Source organism: Callithrix jacchus, chromosome X, assembly GCF_049354715.1.
Source record: "Callithrix jacchus isolate 240 chromosome X, calJac240_pri, whole genome shotgun sequence".
NCBI classification, from domain to species: domain Eukaryota; kingdom Metazoa; phylum Chordata; class Mammalia; order Primates; family Cebidae; genus Callithrix; species Callithrix jacchus.
In genome coordinates, this window is record NC_133524.1 from 19,127,582 (window position 1) to 19,146,757 (window position 19,176).

General features: G+C 48.3%; 2 protein-coding genes and 1 non-coding gene across 11 annotated transcripts in view; 1 reads left to right on the forward strand and 2 right to left on the reverse strand.

Moving 5' to 3' along the window:
• Window positions 1-9,539, reverse strand: part of RS1 (retinoschisin 1) — a 30,831-nt gene extending 21,292 nt beyond the window's left edge. For all 3 annotated transcript variants that reach the window (XM_035289046.3, XM_035289047.3, XM_035289045.3), the window contains exon 1: window positions 9,448-9,539. In XM_035289046.3, the coding sequence (XP_035144937.1) occupies window positions 9,448-9,453 (6 nt within the window). In that variant the 5' untranslated portion in view covers window positions 9,454-9,539. The remainder of the gene's footprint in view (window positions 1-9,447) is intronic.
• Window positions 9,540-12,267: 2,728 nt separating this feature from the next.
• Window positions 12,268-12,340, reverse strand: TRNAV-UAC (transfer RNA valine (anticodon UAC)). Its single transcript has one exon. It is a non-coding gene; the product is annotated as a tRNA-Val (tRNA).
• A 131-nt stretch (window positions 12,341-12,471) lies between these two features.
• PPEF1 (protein phosphatase with EF-hand domain 1) overlaps window positions 12,472-19,176 on the forward strand; it is a 164,724-nt gene continuing 158,019 nt past the window's right edge. For 4 of the 7 annotated variants that reach the window (XM_008989035.4, XM_008989036.4, XM_035288255.2 and 1 more), the window contains exons 1-2: window positions 12,472-12,825; window positions 13,355-13,507. The gene's annotated coding sequence lies outside the window, so the exon portion shown is untranslated. Of the gene's footprint in view, window positions 13,508-19,176 lie in introns of all 7 variants that reach the window. The other 3 variants (XR_013531532.1, XM_078362843.1, XM_078362844.1) reach the window with 1 other exon arrangement.

The window sequence follows — 19,176 nt, forward strand, 5'->3', positions numbered from 1 at the left end:
GTAAAAGAGACCCCAGGGAGCTAGTGAAATAGGAAAGGTCCCCTTGCCCCCTCGCATGCCCTGTGAGGGGGCTGTGGCTCGTTTCTTCAGTGCCCCGCTGCTCAAGCCCCTCGGGGAGCATACAGACTGCAGGCTGTGGAGCTCCGACCTCACCGCAGTGTCTAGGGATGAATATTTACAGCTGAGACCCCAGTGGGCATGTGTTTCAGGGTGGTCCTTTAGTTTGCCGTCCGGAGGCGGCTTGTGCTAGCTCAATTAGACCCCTGCCTTGTCACAGGGACAGAGGGCTTTCTGTATCCTGAGGTTCCTGGCTTGATGTATCAAAAGAATCAGATCACACATGCTCTTGGAGAATAAGTGCAAGGTTGTATTGAATGGTGGAAGTAGCTCTCAGCAGATGGGGAAGCCAGAAGGGAGATGGTTTTCCCCTGGAGTCAGACTTGCTAGGTGGCTCTACTCTTCTCTGACATTCCGGGGCAAACTCCGCCTGGTTCCGCTGGTCCGTGGCCTACTGCCTGCGGGCGTCTGTCACGTGCTCTTTGACAGCGCGCCTCTCTCAATGTCCTCTGGACGTCCAGCCATTCATGTCTTCTGCCAATGTGGTCCTCTCCACCTCCAGGCGCTTGTGTGTCTGCCTGCTAGGATCTCAGAGTTTTTATAGGCACCAGATGGGGGGCATGGTGGGCCAGGGGGGTTTTGGGAAATGCAACATTTGGGCACCAAGGCAGGAGCGCCTGGGTCTGTGCCTGTCCTCATCTAGGTCTGTGGGCACAGGCCTGGGGGTGGGGCCTGAGCCAGGTACCACCCTGCCCCCTGACCATATCACTAGCTTGCCCCTTTCACCATGGGAGGGCACAGCAAGAAGGTGCCAGGGATGAAGCAGGAAGCAGGCTCTCACCAGACCCAAATCTGCTAGCACCTTGACCTGGACTTACCAGCCTCCAGTATTGTAAGAAATACATTTCTGTGGTTTATAAGCCACCTAGTTTATGGCATTTTGTTATAGCTTCTCAAACAGACTAGGACAGCCCCATAGTCCCAAATTATGTGCTTTCAGAGGAAGTTAACAATGACTTTTTTTTGAGACAGGGTCTTGCTCTGTTGCCTGGGCTAGAGTACAGTGGTGTGCTCCCGGCTCACTGTAGCCTCACCTCCCAGGCTCAAGTGATCCTCCCACCTCAGCATCCCAAGTAGCTGGGACTATAAGCATGTGCCACCAGGCCTGGCTAATTTTTCTATTTATTTATTTTTTTTGGTAAAGATGGGGGTCTCACTATATTGCCCATGCTTGTCTCGAACTCCTAGATGCAAGCCACCCTCCTGCTTCAGCTTCCCAAAGTGCTAGGATTACAGGTGTGAGCCACTGTGCCTGGCCCCACTGGTCATGTTCTGCTTCTTGATCATTGCAGCCTCGACCTCCTGGGCTCAAGCAATCCTCGCACCTCAGCCTCCTGAGTAGCTGGGACTACAGGCATGCCCTGCCATGCTCAGCTAATTTTCTTAATTTTTTTGTAGAGATGGGGTCTTGCTATGTTGCCCAGGCTGGTCTCAAATTCCTGGGCTCAAGGGATCCTCTTGCCTCGCCCTCCCAAAGTGCTGGGATTACGGGCATGAGCTACCGTGCCTGACCTCTTTTTTCTATTTCTTATCTTCTGAGTGGCTTCGCCATCCATCTACCACCCCATCCAGAGGGCTCTTCCTAGACTCCTCTTTTTCCTAAACCCCTATATCCTATGGCCACCATGGAGGGGCTTTCTCTCCTCTCCATCCCATTGCCACTACCTGCTTGAGGCCCCACCCTCTCTCCCGGGTACTGTGCCTGCTAAAGAGGAACTTGTCTCTCTTTTTTTTTTTTTGAGACAGAATCTTACTCTGTCACTCAGGCTGGAGTGCAGTGGCATGATCTCAGCTCACTGCAACCTCTGCCTCCCAGGTTGAAGTGATTCTTCTGCCTCAGCCTCCCAAGTGGCTGGGATTACAAGCATATACCACCACGCCCAGCTAATTTTTGTATTTTTGGTAGAGACGGGGTTTCAACATGTTGGCCAGGCTAGTCTCAAACTCCTGACCTCAGGAGATCCACCCGCCTTGGCCTCCCAAAGTGCTGGGATTACAGGCGTGAGCCACCAGGCCCAGCCTATTTGTCTCTTTCATCCTCCGTGCTGCCGAGGCAGCGAAGTGATGCCTGATGCTGCCACTCTCCTGCACAAAACCCTTTGCCAGGTCCCCATTGCCAGGGGCTGAGTCCCGTCTCTGACATTTATTATGATCTCTCCGTTTTCTCACCCCTACAATACGTGTAATAATAAAGTGTCCTTCAAGGGGTCATGGAGATAGACCTACCTCCTGCCCACCTCTTGGGATTATGTTTCTCACTCTGTACTGCTTGCCAAGCCACAAATGTGCCAGACCGTCTCATGCCTCCATCCACAGAATTTCTTTGCCACAAATGCCTCCTCCTACTCCGACTTCTCTGCCTACTCAGCCCCTCCCTATAAAGAGGACTTTTCCTGGTTGGGCACACTGGCTCATGCATAGAATTTTAACACTTTGGGAGACCGAGGCAGAAGGATCCCTTGTGCTCAGGAGTTTGCGATCAGCCTGGGCAACATGGCAAGACTTGGTCTCTGCTAAAATAAATAAATAAGTAAATAAATAAATAAAAATGAGCCCAGTGTGGTGCCACACACCTGTGATCCGAGCTATTTGGAAGACGAGGCGGGAGGATTATGGGAGTTGGAGGCTGCAGCGAGGTATGATCGCATCACTGCTCTTCAGTCTGGGTGACAGAGTGAGACCCTGTCTCAAAAAAAAAAAAAAAAAGAGGGCTGTTCCTGCCCCCCAGCTCACCACTTGCTCTGGCCTTTTCAGTCCACCTTTTTCTCACCCACAAGTCATAGAAACCCATACAAAAGAAAGATGGCTGATAATAACTCACCCCAAAGAATTCATTCATTCAACTAATGTTCATTGAGCATCTAATACATTCCAGTCCCAGCTTTAGGTGCTGGGGATAGAGTAGTAAACAGAACAGGAAAAACAGCTGCCATCATAAAGCTCACAGGCTAATGTGTGTGTTGGGTGGGAGTGGATGGGGAGAATACATTCATGAACGAATGAAGAAATACAATATATAGTATGGAAGATGCCAGTGACTGCTGTGGAGAAGAAGCAAGGAAGCAGGGACAGGGACTGGTCCTTTTGGACTCAGGTAAGCCCTCACTGAGAAGGTGATGTTGGCACAGAGATCCAAAGGAGGCGAGACACCTGTGGGCAAAGCATTGCGGGCAGAGAGAACATCATGTGCCAAGCCCCCGAGGTGAGCATGTGCTTGGCATGTTCCAGGAAGACCAAGGAGCCCCTGGGGCTGGAGCTAGAGGAGAGAGAGTCTTAGGAGATGGGGAGGCTGGGGGGTATCGGGGAGCCAATTCCCGTAGGGCCTTGTGGGCCATTTGTGGAACTTGAGGATAGGGGAGGACATGACTGACCATGGTTTCAAAACTCCTTCTGTTTTTGTTTGTTTGTTTTGAGATGGAGTCTCACTCTGTCGCCAGGCTGGAGTGCAATGGCGTGATCTCGGCTCACCGCAACCTCTGCCTCCCGGGTTCAAGCGATTCTCCTGCCTCAGCCTCCTGAGTAGCTGGGATTACAGGGACTACAGGTGTCCGCCACCACGCCCAGCTAGTTTGTTGTATTTTTAGTAGAGACGGGGTTTCACCATGTTGGACAGGATGGTCTCAATCTCTTGACCTCATGATACACCCGCCTCGACCTCCCAAAGTTCTGGGATTACAGGCGTGAGCCACCGTGCCTGGCCAAAATGCTCCCCTCTGGTCCCGTATTATAGACCCAGCTGGTCACAGCAAGGGTGGCCACAGGGTCTGGTTCCGAGGTGAGTGCAGTCATCCAGGGAAGAGAAGATACTGGCTTGTCCCAGGGTGGTGGCAGTGGAGGTGATAATGTGATAACCTGCTTTTTGCCAGCTAAAACTAACTCTCTCTTTCTCAGACTAAAAGCTGTTCAGGCTCTCTGTTAGCCAGACAGATTCCGTCTTAGCTTCTACATTTTAGGGATTTTCCCACCATTAAGTATGTAATGTAGTATGTATCTGGGGCAGGCTGACACTGGGCACCTCCAGGAATGCATTTGTTGATAAGAGGCCGAGTTAAGTGGTACCAGCAGAGCCTGGGAATGCAGGTGCTGCCGAGCGCCCGGAGCCCCCGTTATCTGTTAAGTTGTGTGTTTTTCATGACAGCTCTACCCCTCACACCTGGCACTGTTTTATTTCTCATGTACTAGTTTATCTTTTAACTTTTTGCTTACTCTGCTTTTGTGAAAAATTTGCTTCAGCTAAGTCCCCCCTCCCTTTTAAAACTAGGGTATAAAAGACCACCTAACTTTCTTAGAGGCTGAGAGAATTTTGGCTGTTAGCCACCTCTCGGTCGCCGGCATAATAAGGGACTCATAATTCAATCTCAGAGTGTGGCACATTCCTTGACTTGCTCAGGTACAACAATAAGTGGCTGGATTCTGACTGTACTGGGGAAGTAGTGCCCACAGGACCTGCAGACAGGTTACACATGGCAGGGGTGGGGGTGTGAAAGAAACACAAGTCTGAGGCTGGGGCAACTGGGGGAATAGAGCTGCCATTTACAGGGAGGGAGGAAGGGGAGAAGATTTCAGTGAGGACAAGGGATTTGGGGAGGATGGGGAGAAGGATGGTCTGTTTGGGACATAATGAATTTGAGATGCCTAGGGGACACCCCAGTGTTCAAAATGAGCTGGCAGCGGGACAGATGCTTCTGGAACTCAAGGGGAAGCCCAGAAAGGCTGGATGGTGCCCTGTGCTCTGCAGAGTTAATGACTATATAAACTCCTAACCTCAGGCCTGTAGCTGTTCATCAAGAAATGCAAAGGAAATAAGCAATTATGGTCTAGTTAACTGGGGGCTGCTAGTCCAGGAGATGCTCTGCCCCATCCTCACCCTCAGGAGAAGCTGGGACTGGCTGTGAGGCAGTTTCTGAAGGACTCTGTCTCTTAGGCTAACACCAGTTGTGCCAGGCTGGGCACAGTAGCCCACACCTGTAATCCTAGCACTTTGGGAGGCCGAGGCGGGCAGATCACTTGAGGTCAGGAGTTCCAGACTAGCCTGGCCAACATGGTGAAACCCCATCTCTACAAAAAATACAAAAATTAGCCAGGCGTGGTGGTGCATGCCTGTCATCCCATCTACTTGGTAGGCTGAGGCAGAAGACTCACTTGAACCCCAGAGGCAGAGGCTGTAGTGAGCTGAGATCACGCCACCACACTCCAGCCTAGGCAACAGAGTGGAGTCTCAAAAAAAAAAAAAAAAAAAAATTGTACCAGATCCTCTTTTTGAAAAACCAAAGGCAAGGGGTATTGGTTACTGACAGTGTGGCTTTCATAACCAAATCCACTTGGCTCAAAGGCCATGTCTGTCACTACTGGAGAGGGTCTGGTCTGTTGAGCTGTCACTAAGCAAACCTAGAGTCCAAGGAAAAGGCCTGCTTTCGGAGCCAATTCCTGGGTGCAATCCAATTTTGGGCTGATTTTTTGTGTTTCTTTTCCTCCTAGACTCCCCTCCTCTAGAAAGCATTTGTCTGTAGACAGCCTCAGGTTCTGAGGTACCAGATCCTTATGGAAATGAACAGAGAAAGAAGGAACGACAAGTGTTTTACAGAAAAAGCTGTCACCAAAGGAGAAGCAACATGGTAGCTGCAGTGCCGCATAAGGTTTTAATCACCAGTGAACTAGAGAACAAAAGCATTTTTGACCATAACATATCGTGATGTCAAAAACCGCAATTACTTTTGCACCAACCTAATAGTATCATACTGGAAAATAGCATTGTTGGAATGAGAACAAGAGAAAAACCTCAGCCTCTAAAGGAAAAATAGTGAAAGATTTCGATTATGTGGTTGCATATTTTTCTCCCTACTTGGATGGCTTCTGTGATTCCACCACTCGTTACATGAGATATCTGCCAGTCACGAATCTTAGATTTATGCAATATGGGCTCATTTGCCCCTTGGTCCAAAAGGGCCACTCTACTGGGGAAACCCTTGTTGCCACAGCAGGAAATTTCAAAACATGTCTATTTCTTGAAATGTACCTTGCAACCCAGGAGGAAAGGCATGCGCTTTAGATACGCACAGGAAAGACTAGTTTGGTCTCTTTGATTGGATATCACCAACTACAAAGTGTTCCTTCCCATGGAAACAGATGAAGCCAAGGAGAAAAGCATAAAATTATGAATGATTAAAAATGGTCTGTAACCAGCTCCCAATCTACTTGAGAAACAGGAGGGACGCAGCAGGCTGCAATAACGTCCCTCTCGTGAAATAAAAAGAAGGAAATTGCTTCTGGTGTGAAAGTCTTACTATTTTAGGCGACAGTCATATTCATGGGTAAATCTGTTATCTGCACATGCTTCAGACACAGATGAACCTCAGCGACGACATATGCTAAGTGAAAGACAAAAGACCACATGCTGTGTGATTCCATTGAAATGAACTGTGCAGGACTGGCAAATCTTTAGAGACAGAAAGTCCATTTGTGGTTGCCCAGGGGCTGGGGGAGGGAGGGGACAAGGAGAATGGGGAGTGAGGGCTTCATGTTTGGGTGATGAAAATGTTCTAAAATTAGATTATGTTCTCCACAAATCTGTAAATATACTTAAAACGATCAAACAATAGACGTTCAATGGGTGAATTTAAGAGTACATAAATTATGTCTCAATAAAGCTGCTTTAAAAACAACCCTGAAGTCCCTGATGGTAACACAGTCACCTATAAGTTGAGGCTGAAGGACTTTTTTGGTTTTTATATGATAAGCATGACCAAGGAATGAAGTAAGATATTTTAATAAGATGGACGTTCTAAAACTCATTATTGGCATTGAATCCAATATGTGTGGTGTAAGAGAAATAGAAGCCTGACTCTTAGAAGACACAGGAAGTGCCTTACTACGGTGCTGTGTGCTCTCCCAAATGAACCTTCACCCAATGCCTAAGTGAAGACAATTATTCTACCTCATTTCACCGTAATGAGGAGATACTGCCACCGAGGAACAGAAGCAGAGGAGGGTAAATTGGATGAAGACGCTTTGTCTTCAGGTTCCCAGCTGTGCAATGGATCGCATCTTTCCCATATATGGGGGTCTTATGCATCTCCACCTGGATAATATGCTGGTTAAGTGCAGTGATTGTGCCCTCTGTCCCCTGGAGCATCCCTCTGGCTCAGGGTAGGGCACACAGTAGGTCTCCAAGCCACAGTGGCTATTTTTGGCTGGCTGCTTTCCTTCCAAGAGGTGTTAAAGGCCTGGGTTAGGTGGGTAAGATCATGTAAGCTCCCCAAGCTTTCCCACTGGCCTACGTTGCATCTACCTGGAGAGACGATGTTCTCTGCTTTTCATAGACATTTCTGGAGCACCCCAGCCATGCAGTAAGATTGGTAAACTTCAGAACACGAAAGAGTGCCATCCTTCATGCCTCTTGCCAGCCTGTCTTCTATTACTGATATCTACTAACTGGGCAGGTGTAATTTTGAAATGCATTGGTAAACTTTTTTTTTTTTTTTGAGATAGTGTCACTCTGTCACCCAGGCTGGAGTGCAGTGGCACAATCTCAGCTCACTGCAACTTCTGTCTACTGGGTTGAAGCACTTCTCCTTTCTCAGCCTCCTGAGTAGCTGGGATTACAGGCATGCACTGCCACACCTGGCTAATTTTGTATTTTTAGTAGAGATGGCGTTTCTCTATGTTGGTCAGGCTGGTCTGGAACTCCCGACCTCAGGTGGTCCACCTGCCTCAGCCTCCCAAAGTGCTGGGATTGCAGGTATGAGCCACCGTGCCCGGCTCATTGGTAAACTTTTCTAGGACTGCTTCCCATGGGGGTGGGGAGGTCACAGAACAGGGTTGTTAGACTCAGTGCTGTGGAAGCAACAACGATCTGCCTTGCATGTCAAGTTCCTACACAGTGTTTGCCCCCTAGCAGATACTCAGGGATGAGTTCTTGAACGAAGGGACTGAGGAATGAATGAATCTCCATGCCAATCACAAAGAAGAGAAATCTGAGAGTGAGCCTGGAGGGTGTCTGAGAACCAGGAGTATTTAGATCTAAGCCTTGACACAGTCTGCTTAGATTTTCTTGCTAAGGAAAGAGGAGGGGTCAAGGAGTAAAGGAAAAACAACAAAAGCGCAAAGCATCTTAAAGTGCTCAGAGTTCCTGGGACAAGATGTGGACTATTAATTTCAGGGGAAAAAAATCACAACAGACATGGGTTTAAATGATCCCTACTTAGAAATGTACCTTATGGTTTGCAGAATGACCTTGGAATTATATTGTCACCAGTCTTTCCAAATACTGAGAAATGTGACTTAGTAACAAAAGTCATCAGCCTGGGAAACATGGCGAAAACCTCTGTCTACAAATACAAAAAATTAGCCGAATGTGGTGGTGCATGCTTGTAATCTCAGCTACTAGGGAGGCTGAGGCAGGAGGATGGTTTGAGCCTGGGAGGTTGAGGCTGCAGTGAGCTGTGAAACCAAGAATTCTGATTCTACTTGTGTGAGTTTCATTGTGTTTGTCTACCAGGTCATTTGCAGAGCAGAGAGACCTCCTTCTTCCTGCTTTTTAATTTATTTTCTATAACACACACAAATACACGATATCCACAAAGAAGACAGTCAACCAATTTCTAACATCTGGATGTATCTGAGAAGAAATTCTGAGCAGATGTGTACTTGAGAATTGAGAGAGGCATGAAAGAATATTATTTCAAAGATGAGGGGGAATTGGAACTGAACGACATTTTAGAGATTTGCCCTTATTTTTTCCTGATTGAAGCATATCACTTCCGCTAGGCTCATATTCAGAAACTGTTAAATGACTGGGTGTATTAAGTCTCCGGGGTTTCCTGACTCTCTGTTGGATTATGTTTTTTATTAGATTCCAGTGGTACTGGGCATGTTACATTAATCCATATTTAAACTAGGGTGAACTTATGTCCCGATTTGCCCTGGATGGTCCTGGGTTATACCTGTTGTCCCAGCAGGTCTTCCTCCACTGTCAATAGCGTTCTGGTTTGCAATGTTAAATTCTACAGTCACTCCAACTTTGACTCCTAAAGGTTTCCAGAATACTTTCTCATTCGTTGTTGCAACTTATGGCTGTTTTATTGATTTTTGAGACCCATCTTTCTTTCCATCGGAATTTAAGCATCCTTTGAACTTTAGAAGGCTCCTCACAGAAGTGGAAAGCCATCTACATAAAGACAACTGTTATTCATTAATAACACGTATTAGTTAATTAACACGTTGCTAATTAATAATATTTCTATTATTCAAGTTATATTCCTGTTTATCAATGATATTAATTAAATTCCATGTTAAGTATGCAATGAATGTCAATGGTTGAATAGCACATACCTTCATAGCCAAAGAGAAGTAAAAACAAAAAGCCTTCTATCTTGCGCGGCATCTTCCCCTTGTCCTCAGCCGAAGCTCTACCTTCCTGAACTGGAGAGCTGGGCCAGGAGCAGGGGATTAAGTTGAGCCCTGGCCTCGTTAAGCATCTTATTCCAATTTAGTTCTTAGGTCTTGGGCTGAGCCCCATCAAGTTAACCCACAGAGTTACCTGCCTCAACAAGAAAGTCTCATGGAAGATACTAGCATCAACTGAGGTTGGGTTTGTGAGGAAGATACTTTTCATTCTTTTTTTTTTTTTTTTTTTCTGAGATGGAGTTTCACTCTTGTCACTCAGGCTGGAGTGCAATGGTGCAATCTCGGCTCACCGCAACCTCTGCCTCCTGGATTCAATCTAGTCTCCTGCCTCAGCCTCCTGAGTAGCTGGGATTACAGGCACCCGCCACCCTGCCTGGCTAATTTTTGTATGTTTAGTAGAGATGGGGTTTCGTCACGTTGGCCAGGCTGGTCTCGAACTCCTGACCTCAGGTCATCCACCCACCTCAGCCTCCCAAAGTACTGGGATTACAGGCATGAGCTACCGCGCCTGGCCCATACTGTTTTCATTCTATTTAATGTAAGGGAAGCAATGGAGGGAGAGAGGAACTAGAACCAGAAGTCTCGGGTCTTTGTCCTTTCTTCGCCATCATCTTCTGGGGGCAACTTTGAACAATTTCCTGCCAAATAAGCATTAGCATTCTCAAATTGTATGAAAATGTCATGGAAATGCTCTTTGAAAGCAACTAGGCATCATGTGCACACCTATTCACTCAGGAAAAGGCTAAATTTGGTGGTGGGAAGACAGTTACACGAAGCTGTGCATTGCTACTTATAACAAGATGTTGGAAACTATCTAAATGGCCAAGGTTAGGGGCTGGTTAAGTAGGAGATGAATGCAGCCAGTAGGGTTAAGAGCACAGACGGGGTGCAAATTGCAGCACTAGCACTTTACATTGTGACCTCAGGGCAAGTTATTAACATCTCTGTGCCTCAATTTTCTCCTCTGTAAGATGATGATATCAATGTCTACTTTCTTTTTTTTTGAGACGAAGTCTCACTCTGTCACCCAGGCTGGAGTGCAATGGCGCGGTCTCGGCTTACTGCAACCTCTGGCCCCTGGGTTCAAGCGATTCTCCTGCCTCAGCCTCCCGAGTAGCTGAGACTACAGGCACTTGCCACCATGCTGGCTAATTGTTTTGTATTTTTAGTAGAGACAGCATTTCACTGTGTTAGCCAGGATGGTCTCGATCTCTTGACCTCATAATCAACCCATTCCGGCCTCCCAAAGTGCTGGGATTACAGGCATGAGCCACTGTGCCTGGCAATAATGCCTACTTTCTAGAGTTATTTTGAGGCTTTCATGAGATCATATATACAAAATACTTAGCACAGTGCTAGACATAGTTAGCTATTATTTTTACATCACCATTCAGAATAAAGTTGATAGGAGGAAAAGGGGAGTTGTTTAATAGGTATAGAGTTTGAGTTTTGCAAGATGAAAAGGTTCTGGAGATCTGTTTCACAACAACGTGAATATACTTCACACTACTGAACTGTATACTTAAAAATGATTAAGGTGGGCTGGGCGCGGTGGCTCACGCCTGGAATCCCAGCACTCTGGGAAGCCGAGGCAGGCGGATCACTTGAGGTCAGGAGTCTGAGACCAGTCGGGTAACATGGTGAAACCTCATCACTACCCAAAATACAAAAATTAGCTGGGTGTGGTGGCAAGTGCCTGTAATCCCAGCTGCTTGGGAGGCTGAGGTAGGAGAATCGCTTGAACCCAGGAGGCAGAAGTTGCAGTGAGCCGAGATCGTGCCACTGCACTCCAGCCTGGGTGACAGAGCGAGACTCCATCTCAAAACAAAAAAAAAGTTTAAGGTGGTTTTAAAAAAGAATAAAGTTGATGAAGTGATTGTAATAAGAGGGAAGGAGTTATGATCTTGAGTTAGAAAAAGACGAAAATTTCTACGCTGCTAAGGATGCACAACTAGGTTGACAAATGCAGAGAAAAATACTGAGTGCTCCTTCCCATTTTAGTTTTTGGCTGCCACCATCCCACCATGGCTCACACCCTCATTCCTCTTGTCAAAGATAAAAAAGACTAATATTTAAACAAATAACAAACTCCCCAAACGAAACTATAATGAAATAGTAAAGAGGAACAGAAAGAAACTAGAGAAACGTTTGCTCATTCAACCAGTATTAATTGAATGTCTGACATTTATTTTATACTGTGTATGAACTCTATTACACAGACTCTACTGCTGCACTAAAAAGGACAGTGTTTTTTTTTTTTTTTTACTTGCTCTGTGCATCAAAGCTTAATGAAAAATAGAACTTTTAATCAGAGTCATAATCATGATCAACTTTTAATAATTCAGCTGCTGTATTGCCTACCACATTTTAGTTGGAGGTTGGGGGGCCGGCCCTTGCTGACTTGCAGGGAAAAGGCAGCGCCAGGTGCATCCCTGAGAGCCCGATTTTCGGAGGCCGCCCTGGGTACTGAAAGGAGAGTGGGTAGGGCCCAGTCGGATCGGGGGCGCCGGATCGGGTCTAGGACTTCCCCCGGCTCCTGCCCTTCGCTATTTCTCAGGTGGGACGATGGCGGAAGCGACCTTGTGGGGTAGGAGAGGGTGTCTGTCATTTCACTTCTGCGATATAAACATGCCAAAAAATTTTAAAAAAAAAAAAGAAGGACAAAGAAAAACATTTCGTTGTCTTTTTTTTTTTTAACCGAAACGTTTAGGGATTTTCAAAGCCAAAATGGCCGCCTCGCGGCTGTGGTTCCACTGGGGCTCGAACCCAGGACCTTCTGCGTGTAAAGCAGACGTGATAACCACTACACTATGGAACCCCTACGAGTACGCTTTTCGTTGGAACTTTATTCATCCCAGTGGTTTCAGGCCCTCCGCCGGAGCCCCGCCCCTCCACCGTGTCCCCGCCCCTGAGGCGCGGAGTTTGCGGCGGCTCCCGGCGTCTGGCTCCGGCATTTGGGCCGTTAGTCTTTCCTGCCCGTCAGAGTTGTGGCCACTGGGCAAGGCCGGGGTTCCGGCCGACAGCGCCTCCCGGTCACCAGTCCCCAAACTTTCCCTCAGCCGAGGCGCCGGCGGGGCGGCCCGGCCCGGGGGCCGGAAGTGCATCCTGCTCTGGCTCGGCTCCCCTGGCAGCTCCCTCCGCCCGCAAGGGCCTCGCGCCTTCCCATTTTCCCCACCGACAAACTGAGCCTCGGCCTCCATCCCCGGCCCACTTGCCCGTCGGAAGTCAGAACGTCGCCGCTTGCGGCGGCATGGAAGGCGTCGCCTCCGGAGCAGGGAGGACAGGGGCAACCCTTGGAACCAAGTCAGGCAGCGCAGGGGATGGGGGTGGGCCGGAGGCACTTTTGCGTTGGCGTCTTGCTTGCCAGGGTTGGAAAAGGCCGCTGGTTAGCGGGCTCCTTGCCCGAGGGTGTGGACCTCTTTCCGCTCCACTGCCCCTTCCCGCAGCCTTCTTCCCCTCCCGAAGCCAGGCGCAGCGGGGGGTGCAAGTGGCAGGGCTTCCGTTGGGTCCCCTTGGTCTAGGGCTGCGGGGGTGGGGTGGGGGACGAAGAGGTGTAGACCGGGCCATCCCTCTATGGCTTCTAGGGAGGCAGTGGCCCTGGCCACGTGATTGAGGGGCCCAGTGTGAAATGAAGATGCCAGGCCCCTTGTTAAGTTCTTGAAAATTTCACACGGTAACTGCTGCGCATTCAACCAGGCACGGGGCTCCTTGACCCTACTCAGGTCCTGGCCCTGACTTGCTTGCAGGACTGTGGTCTAGGTAAGGGGCTGGGACCCTCCATCACAAAGGGTGCTTCTTGCTTTTCATCATCAGTGTCATTTGCCTTCTTCAGGGCTTCTGGATAGATCTGCATCACCACCCTAGGATTGCTCATCATCCTCAAGCTTGAAAACCCACCTATAATCATTTGTGGGACATCTTTAGGCACCCAGGTGAACTTGGTCTGCAGGCGGCAGCTGTCCTTTTCATTGGATCTTCCGCTGAGGTAGGTAGGTTGATAAAGTGATACTAATTTTATGGCAGGAACTCCCTTCAGCTAACTCCTGTTTTCAGGGAAGGACCTGGAAGAAACCAGGTGGGTGCAGGGAACACTGATGGGTCACAATCTAGATGTTCATCTTGATTTGGCCACTCACGAGCTGGGTACTCGAGCTGGTCAGTTCACCTCCTGTCTCCTCCACCTCCTTTGTGAAATACTAGGATTGGACTAAGTACCCCCACTTTCACCTCTGGGTCTCAATGTTATGCCCATCTTCCAGGTAGGAAAACGGTGGTAGTTACCTGCAATGTAATTTTACCCTCAGAAATAGAGGCAGGCCAGCTAGTGTGTGGGTTTTCTAGTACCCGCTTCCTGATGTCCTCAGTTAGCTCCCTCATATTCATCATGGGGCCCCTTCCAGTCTGTTTTTGCGGTGAGACATTTTCAGAGGCCTCTCGAGTGCTTGAGGCCTAGATTATGGGCTACCAGATGACCAGGAGTAGCCAGCCACCAGCCCCAGGATGCATTCGTGAGAGTTCCACGTTTGTTGCTAGTCAGCGAGCCTCAGGACTCCTGGGAAGCCTGATAATAAGTATATCCCACCCGTTTCCAAACCCCTAGCAGTCCAGAACACAACTCCCAGGTATTGGCCCTAAAATTACACCCACTGGTTGTGTTTTGGATGATGTCTCTAGGAAGTGCTTTGCTCTCCAGCCCTCACTCCTCGCCACCGATTTTTCTGTCTGATCCTGGCTATAAAGATATGTTTGCTAAGTGCAAGCTTTGACCAAGTTCTCACACTTAACCTCCTTGTAGAAAAGAAGCTGGTGTCCCTCTGTTGCATGCAACACAGGTGTCTGCCATTGGTGAAAAACTCTTGTTCCTTTTCTCCATTCCAGGAGGGAGACTGCGTTCTGTTCTTGCTCTGTTGCCCAGACTGGAATGCAGTGGTGCTATCTCGGCTCGCTGCAACATGTTCCTCCTGGGTTCAAGCGATTCTCCTGCCTCAGCCTCCCAAGGAGCTGGGACTACAGGCGCCTACCACCACACCCATTTTTGTATTTTTAGTAGAGACCAGGTTTCACCAGGTTGGCCAGGCTGGTCTCGAATTCCTAACCTCAGGCAATCCACTTGCCTCAGCCTCACAAAGTGCTGGGATTACAGAAGTGAGCTACTGTGCCCGGTCTCACAATCTCTTAGTAGTAAAATACAGAATGGGTTGTAAAGCACTTTCTCCTACATTCCTGGGCCACAGGCCTGTGAGGTTGCTGTGGCAGGTATTATGACCTTCGTTTTTCAGCTGAACAAGTTGCAGCTGAAGTTTGAGTGGCTTGCCGGTGACCGGAAGCAGGGCTGGGAAGCCACATGGACTCGGGTTGGGCCTTCTGATACCTGAGTGGCTGCAGGAAGCCCACGTTCATGAAGGCCTCATGTTGTTCCTGAAAGAGTGCCATTGATCTCTTCTGTTTTGTTTGCATGCCAGTGAGGAAATTGATCCTTTTCAAAACAATCTTTTATAATTTTTTTTTTTTTTGAGATGGAGTCTTGCTCTGTCACCAAGCTGGAGTGCAGTGGCGTAATCTCGGCTCACTGCAACCTCTGCTTCCCTGCAACCTCTGCCTCCCAGGTTCAGTCAGCCTCCCGAGTAGCTGGAACTACAGGCATGCACCACCACACCCAGCAAAAATTTTTTTTTTTTTTTTTTTTTTTTAGTAGAGATGGGGTTTCACCATGTTGGTCCAGATGGTATCGATCTCTTGACCTTGTGATCTGCCCGCCTCAGCCTCCCAAAGTGCTGGGATTACAGGCATGAGCCACTGCACCCGGCAATCTTTTGTAATTTTTAAACAAAGTCCTCAAAAGTAGGAACCGAAGCTGGGTGGGGTGGCTCATTCCCAGCACTTTGGGTGGCCAAGGCGGATGGATCAGTTAAGGTCAGGATTTCAAGACCAGCCTGGGCAACATGGTAAAACCCCATCTCCACTAAAAATGCAAAAAAGAAAAACATTAGCCTGGTGTGGTGGCGCATGCCTGTAATCCCAGCTACTCTGGAGGCTGAGGCAGGAGAATCGCTTGAACCCAGGAGGTGGAAGTTGCAGTGAGCTGAGATCACGCCACTGCATTCCAGATTGGGTGACAAAGCAAGACTCTGTCTCAAAAAAAAAAAAAAAAGTAGGAACTGAGAACCTACTGGAAGCAACTGTTGGTGACTTTCACCTGGAAACCATCAGAGCTAGGGATAAGGCCTCAGATGGCCACAGTTTTGCCTGGCACTTCAGTCTGTTTAGTGGGATTTGTGAGGCCTTCACCCCCAGGTATACTCACCAACATCTGAACAGCTATAAGAAAAACACATAAACTCACGAAGTGTAGAAAGCACTTCAGACTTTCGGAGTTCTCTGACTTCTCAGATGTTTAGTGTTGCTTCGCCAGGGTCTGACTTCACTGATGGAGAGTAACTCCACTAAAGATACCACAGCCCCAAACGCTGAGCTTAGAAAGCTTGGTTTACCTGATAGTATTTAGGAGCTGTGGTACTCTGTCCTTCAGGAAGTATCGACTATTTACTAAGAAAAGTGAGCTATTGCCTTAGTAGGGCAGAGCTCACCTTATCTTCCCTTTCCATAGCTCATGGTGTTGAGAACATCTTGAAACTAACTTGTTGTGATGGTCATTTGTCACTTTTTGCCACTTTCACAGTCCCTTACACCCCTCTATCATCTTACCCAGCTCCAATTTTTTTTTTTTAATTTAAAGACAGGTCTTCCTCTGTCACCTAGGCTGGAGTGCAGTGGCACAATCTTGGCTCACTGCAACCTCTGCCTCCTGGATTCAAGTGATTCTCCTGACTCAGCCTCCTTAGTAGCTGGAATTACAGGCAGCCACCACCATACCCAGTTGCTTTTTGTATTTTTAGTAGAGATGGGGTTTTGCCATGTTGGCCAGGTTGATCTAGAACTCCTGGCCTCAAGTGATCCACCCGCCTTGGCCTTCTAAAGTGCTGGGATTACAGGCGTGAGCCACCGCGCTGGCCCCACCCAGCTCAAATTCTGTGGTCATTTTTTATCACTCTTGTTTGCCCTTTCAATTTCTTCCTTGTGCTTATTGGCAAGACCACAATCTCTTACATCTGACTGTCTCCCTACCCTGCCCCTGAATACGGCCCAAGAAAAACATCCAAGCTGAGTGGTTTCACACTAAACTCTTGACTGCTTAGCTCAGGCGAGCCCTTACTGCAGTCCAGAATCGTGTCCACTTCTCTTAAAGGACAGTTTCATATCCTGTCTTTGTAAACCTCCTGTACCCCCAACCCCCATCACTGTTACAGCTGATGACCTAGCTTGCTATTGTGAAAAAAATGGAAGCAGTCAGAACTTCCACAAGTCCCCTGCTGGCCACAGTTTGCTCTCGTGCTCTTCCTCCAGATCAGGGCAGGTTCGAACTGGCTAACTCTGTCATGGGGGCGGTCCTGTGTCTTGTAGGATGTTTTGCAGCGTCCCTGGCCTCTATTCAGTAGAGGCCTGTAGCACACATCCTCCCCTGACACCCAGTTGTGATGACCCAAAATGTCCCCTGGGGGACAAAACCTTGGGAGCTATTTGGCAATGTCTGGAGACACTTTTGTTGGTCATGACTGGGAGAGGGGGAGTATAGGCACCCAGTAGGGAGAGGCCAGAGACGCTGCCAAACATCCTGTGGTCCCAGCTACTCCAGAGGACTGAGGCAGGGAGGATCCCTTGAGCTCAGGAGGTTGAGGCTGTAGCGAGCCATGATTGCACCACTGCACTCCAGCCTGGGTGACAGGGTACTAAAAAAAAAAAAAATGGGCAGAGTGCAGTGGCTCACGCTTGTAATCACAGCACTTTGGGAGGCTGAGGCAGGCAGATTGCTTGAGCTCAGGAGTTTGAGACCAGCCTGGCCAGCATGGCAAAACTCCATCTCTATAAAAAATACAAAAAAATTAGTCAGGCGTGGTGGTGTGCAGCCATGGTCCCAGCTACTCTGGGGGACTGAGGCAGGGAGGATCCCTGGAACCTAGAGAGGTCGAGGCTGTAGATCATGCCACTGTACTCCAGCCTGGGCAACAGAGTGAGACCCTGTCTCAAAAACAAAAACACAGAAAAAAGCTCTCTTAATTCCACTTCCACCTGTGCTACTTCCATTTCTCGGCCCTCCTTTATAGCACAATTCTTAGAGTTGTCTTTGGTTGTCCCTCATTGGGTCTTGTCCTGGCACTCCACGAAAATTCCTCTAATCCAGTGACTTCCGCATTGTTCCACAGAATAGCTCTTCCTTTTCATCAGATTTGATCTACCAGCAGCATTGAAAACAGCCCATTACTCTGTTTTAAGGTACTCTTCTCTTGGCCTTTAGGATATGGCCCTCTCGTGATGTTTATTTCCTCTCCCTGCATACTTGCTTTCGGTCACCTTTGCTGGCGCCTAATCTCTTTGACCTTTAAACACAGATGTACCGCAGAGGTCTTGATGCTTGGACTTCTCTATGCATTCTCGCCACCCCCACAACCTCATTCAGTCTAATGGCTTTCAATACCATTGAGAACCTAGAAGATTCCAAGTGTATATCTCTAATCTACACTTTTCTCCCAAACTCCAGACCGACATGTTCAGCATCTCCATTTAGATGTCTGTTAGGTATTTCACATGTCTGTGTCCATGCTCCTGATCTAGGCCCCTAAATCTGCTCCTCTCTCAGTGTTTTTCTTTTAAAAGACAGTTTCACTCTGTCGCCCAGGCTGGAGTGCAGCAGTGCCATCTCAGCTCACTGCAACCTCCACTGCCTGGGTTCAAACGATTCTCATGCCTCAGCCTCCCGAGTAGTTGGGATTACAGGCATGCACCACCACATCTTGTTAATTTTTTTTTCTTGAGACAGAGTTTTGTTCTTGTTGCCCAGGCTGGAGTACAATGATGCAATCTCTGCTCACCACAACCTCCACCTCCCAGGTTCAAGTGATTCTCCTGCCTCAGCCTCCTGAGTAGCTGGGATTACAGGCATGTGCCACCATGCCCAGCTAATTTTGTATTTTTAGTAGAGATGGGGTTTCTCCATGTTGGTCAGGCTGGTCTTGAACTCCTGACCTTGGGTGGTCTGCCTGCCTTGGCCTACCAAAGTGCTGGGATTACAGATGTGAGCCACCCACCCAGCCCCTGATTTTTTTCTGTATTTTGAGTAGAAACAGGGTTTTGCCATTTTGGCCAGGCTGTTCTTGAACTCCTGGCCTGAAGTGATCCGCCCACCTGGGTCTCTCAAAGTGCTGGGATTCCAGGCATGAGCCTCTGTGCCTGGCCTCTGTCTTTATCTCAGATAATGGCAACTTCATCTTTCCAGTTATTTAGGCCTGAAACTAAGAATCATACTTGATTCTTCTTTTTCCCACACCCCCACTGTAATCTTACTAGCAAAGCTTATTGGCACCACCTGCAAGATCTATCTAGAATCTGCTAGTGTTCTGTCATCTCCCCAGCTACACCCTAATCAAGCTACCATCACATGTTGCCTGGATTGTAGCCAGTAGCCTCAGATCTTGGCTTTCCAGCTTCTGCCCTTTCTCCCCTACAGACTATTCTCCACACAGGAGCCAGAATGGTCCTTTCAACATCTAAATTAGGTCTCATCACTTTGCACAAAACCCTTCAATGGCTCCCTACCTC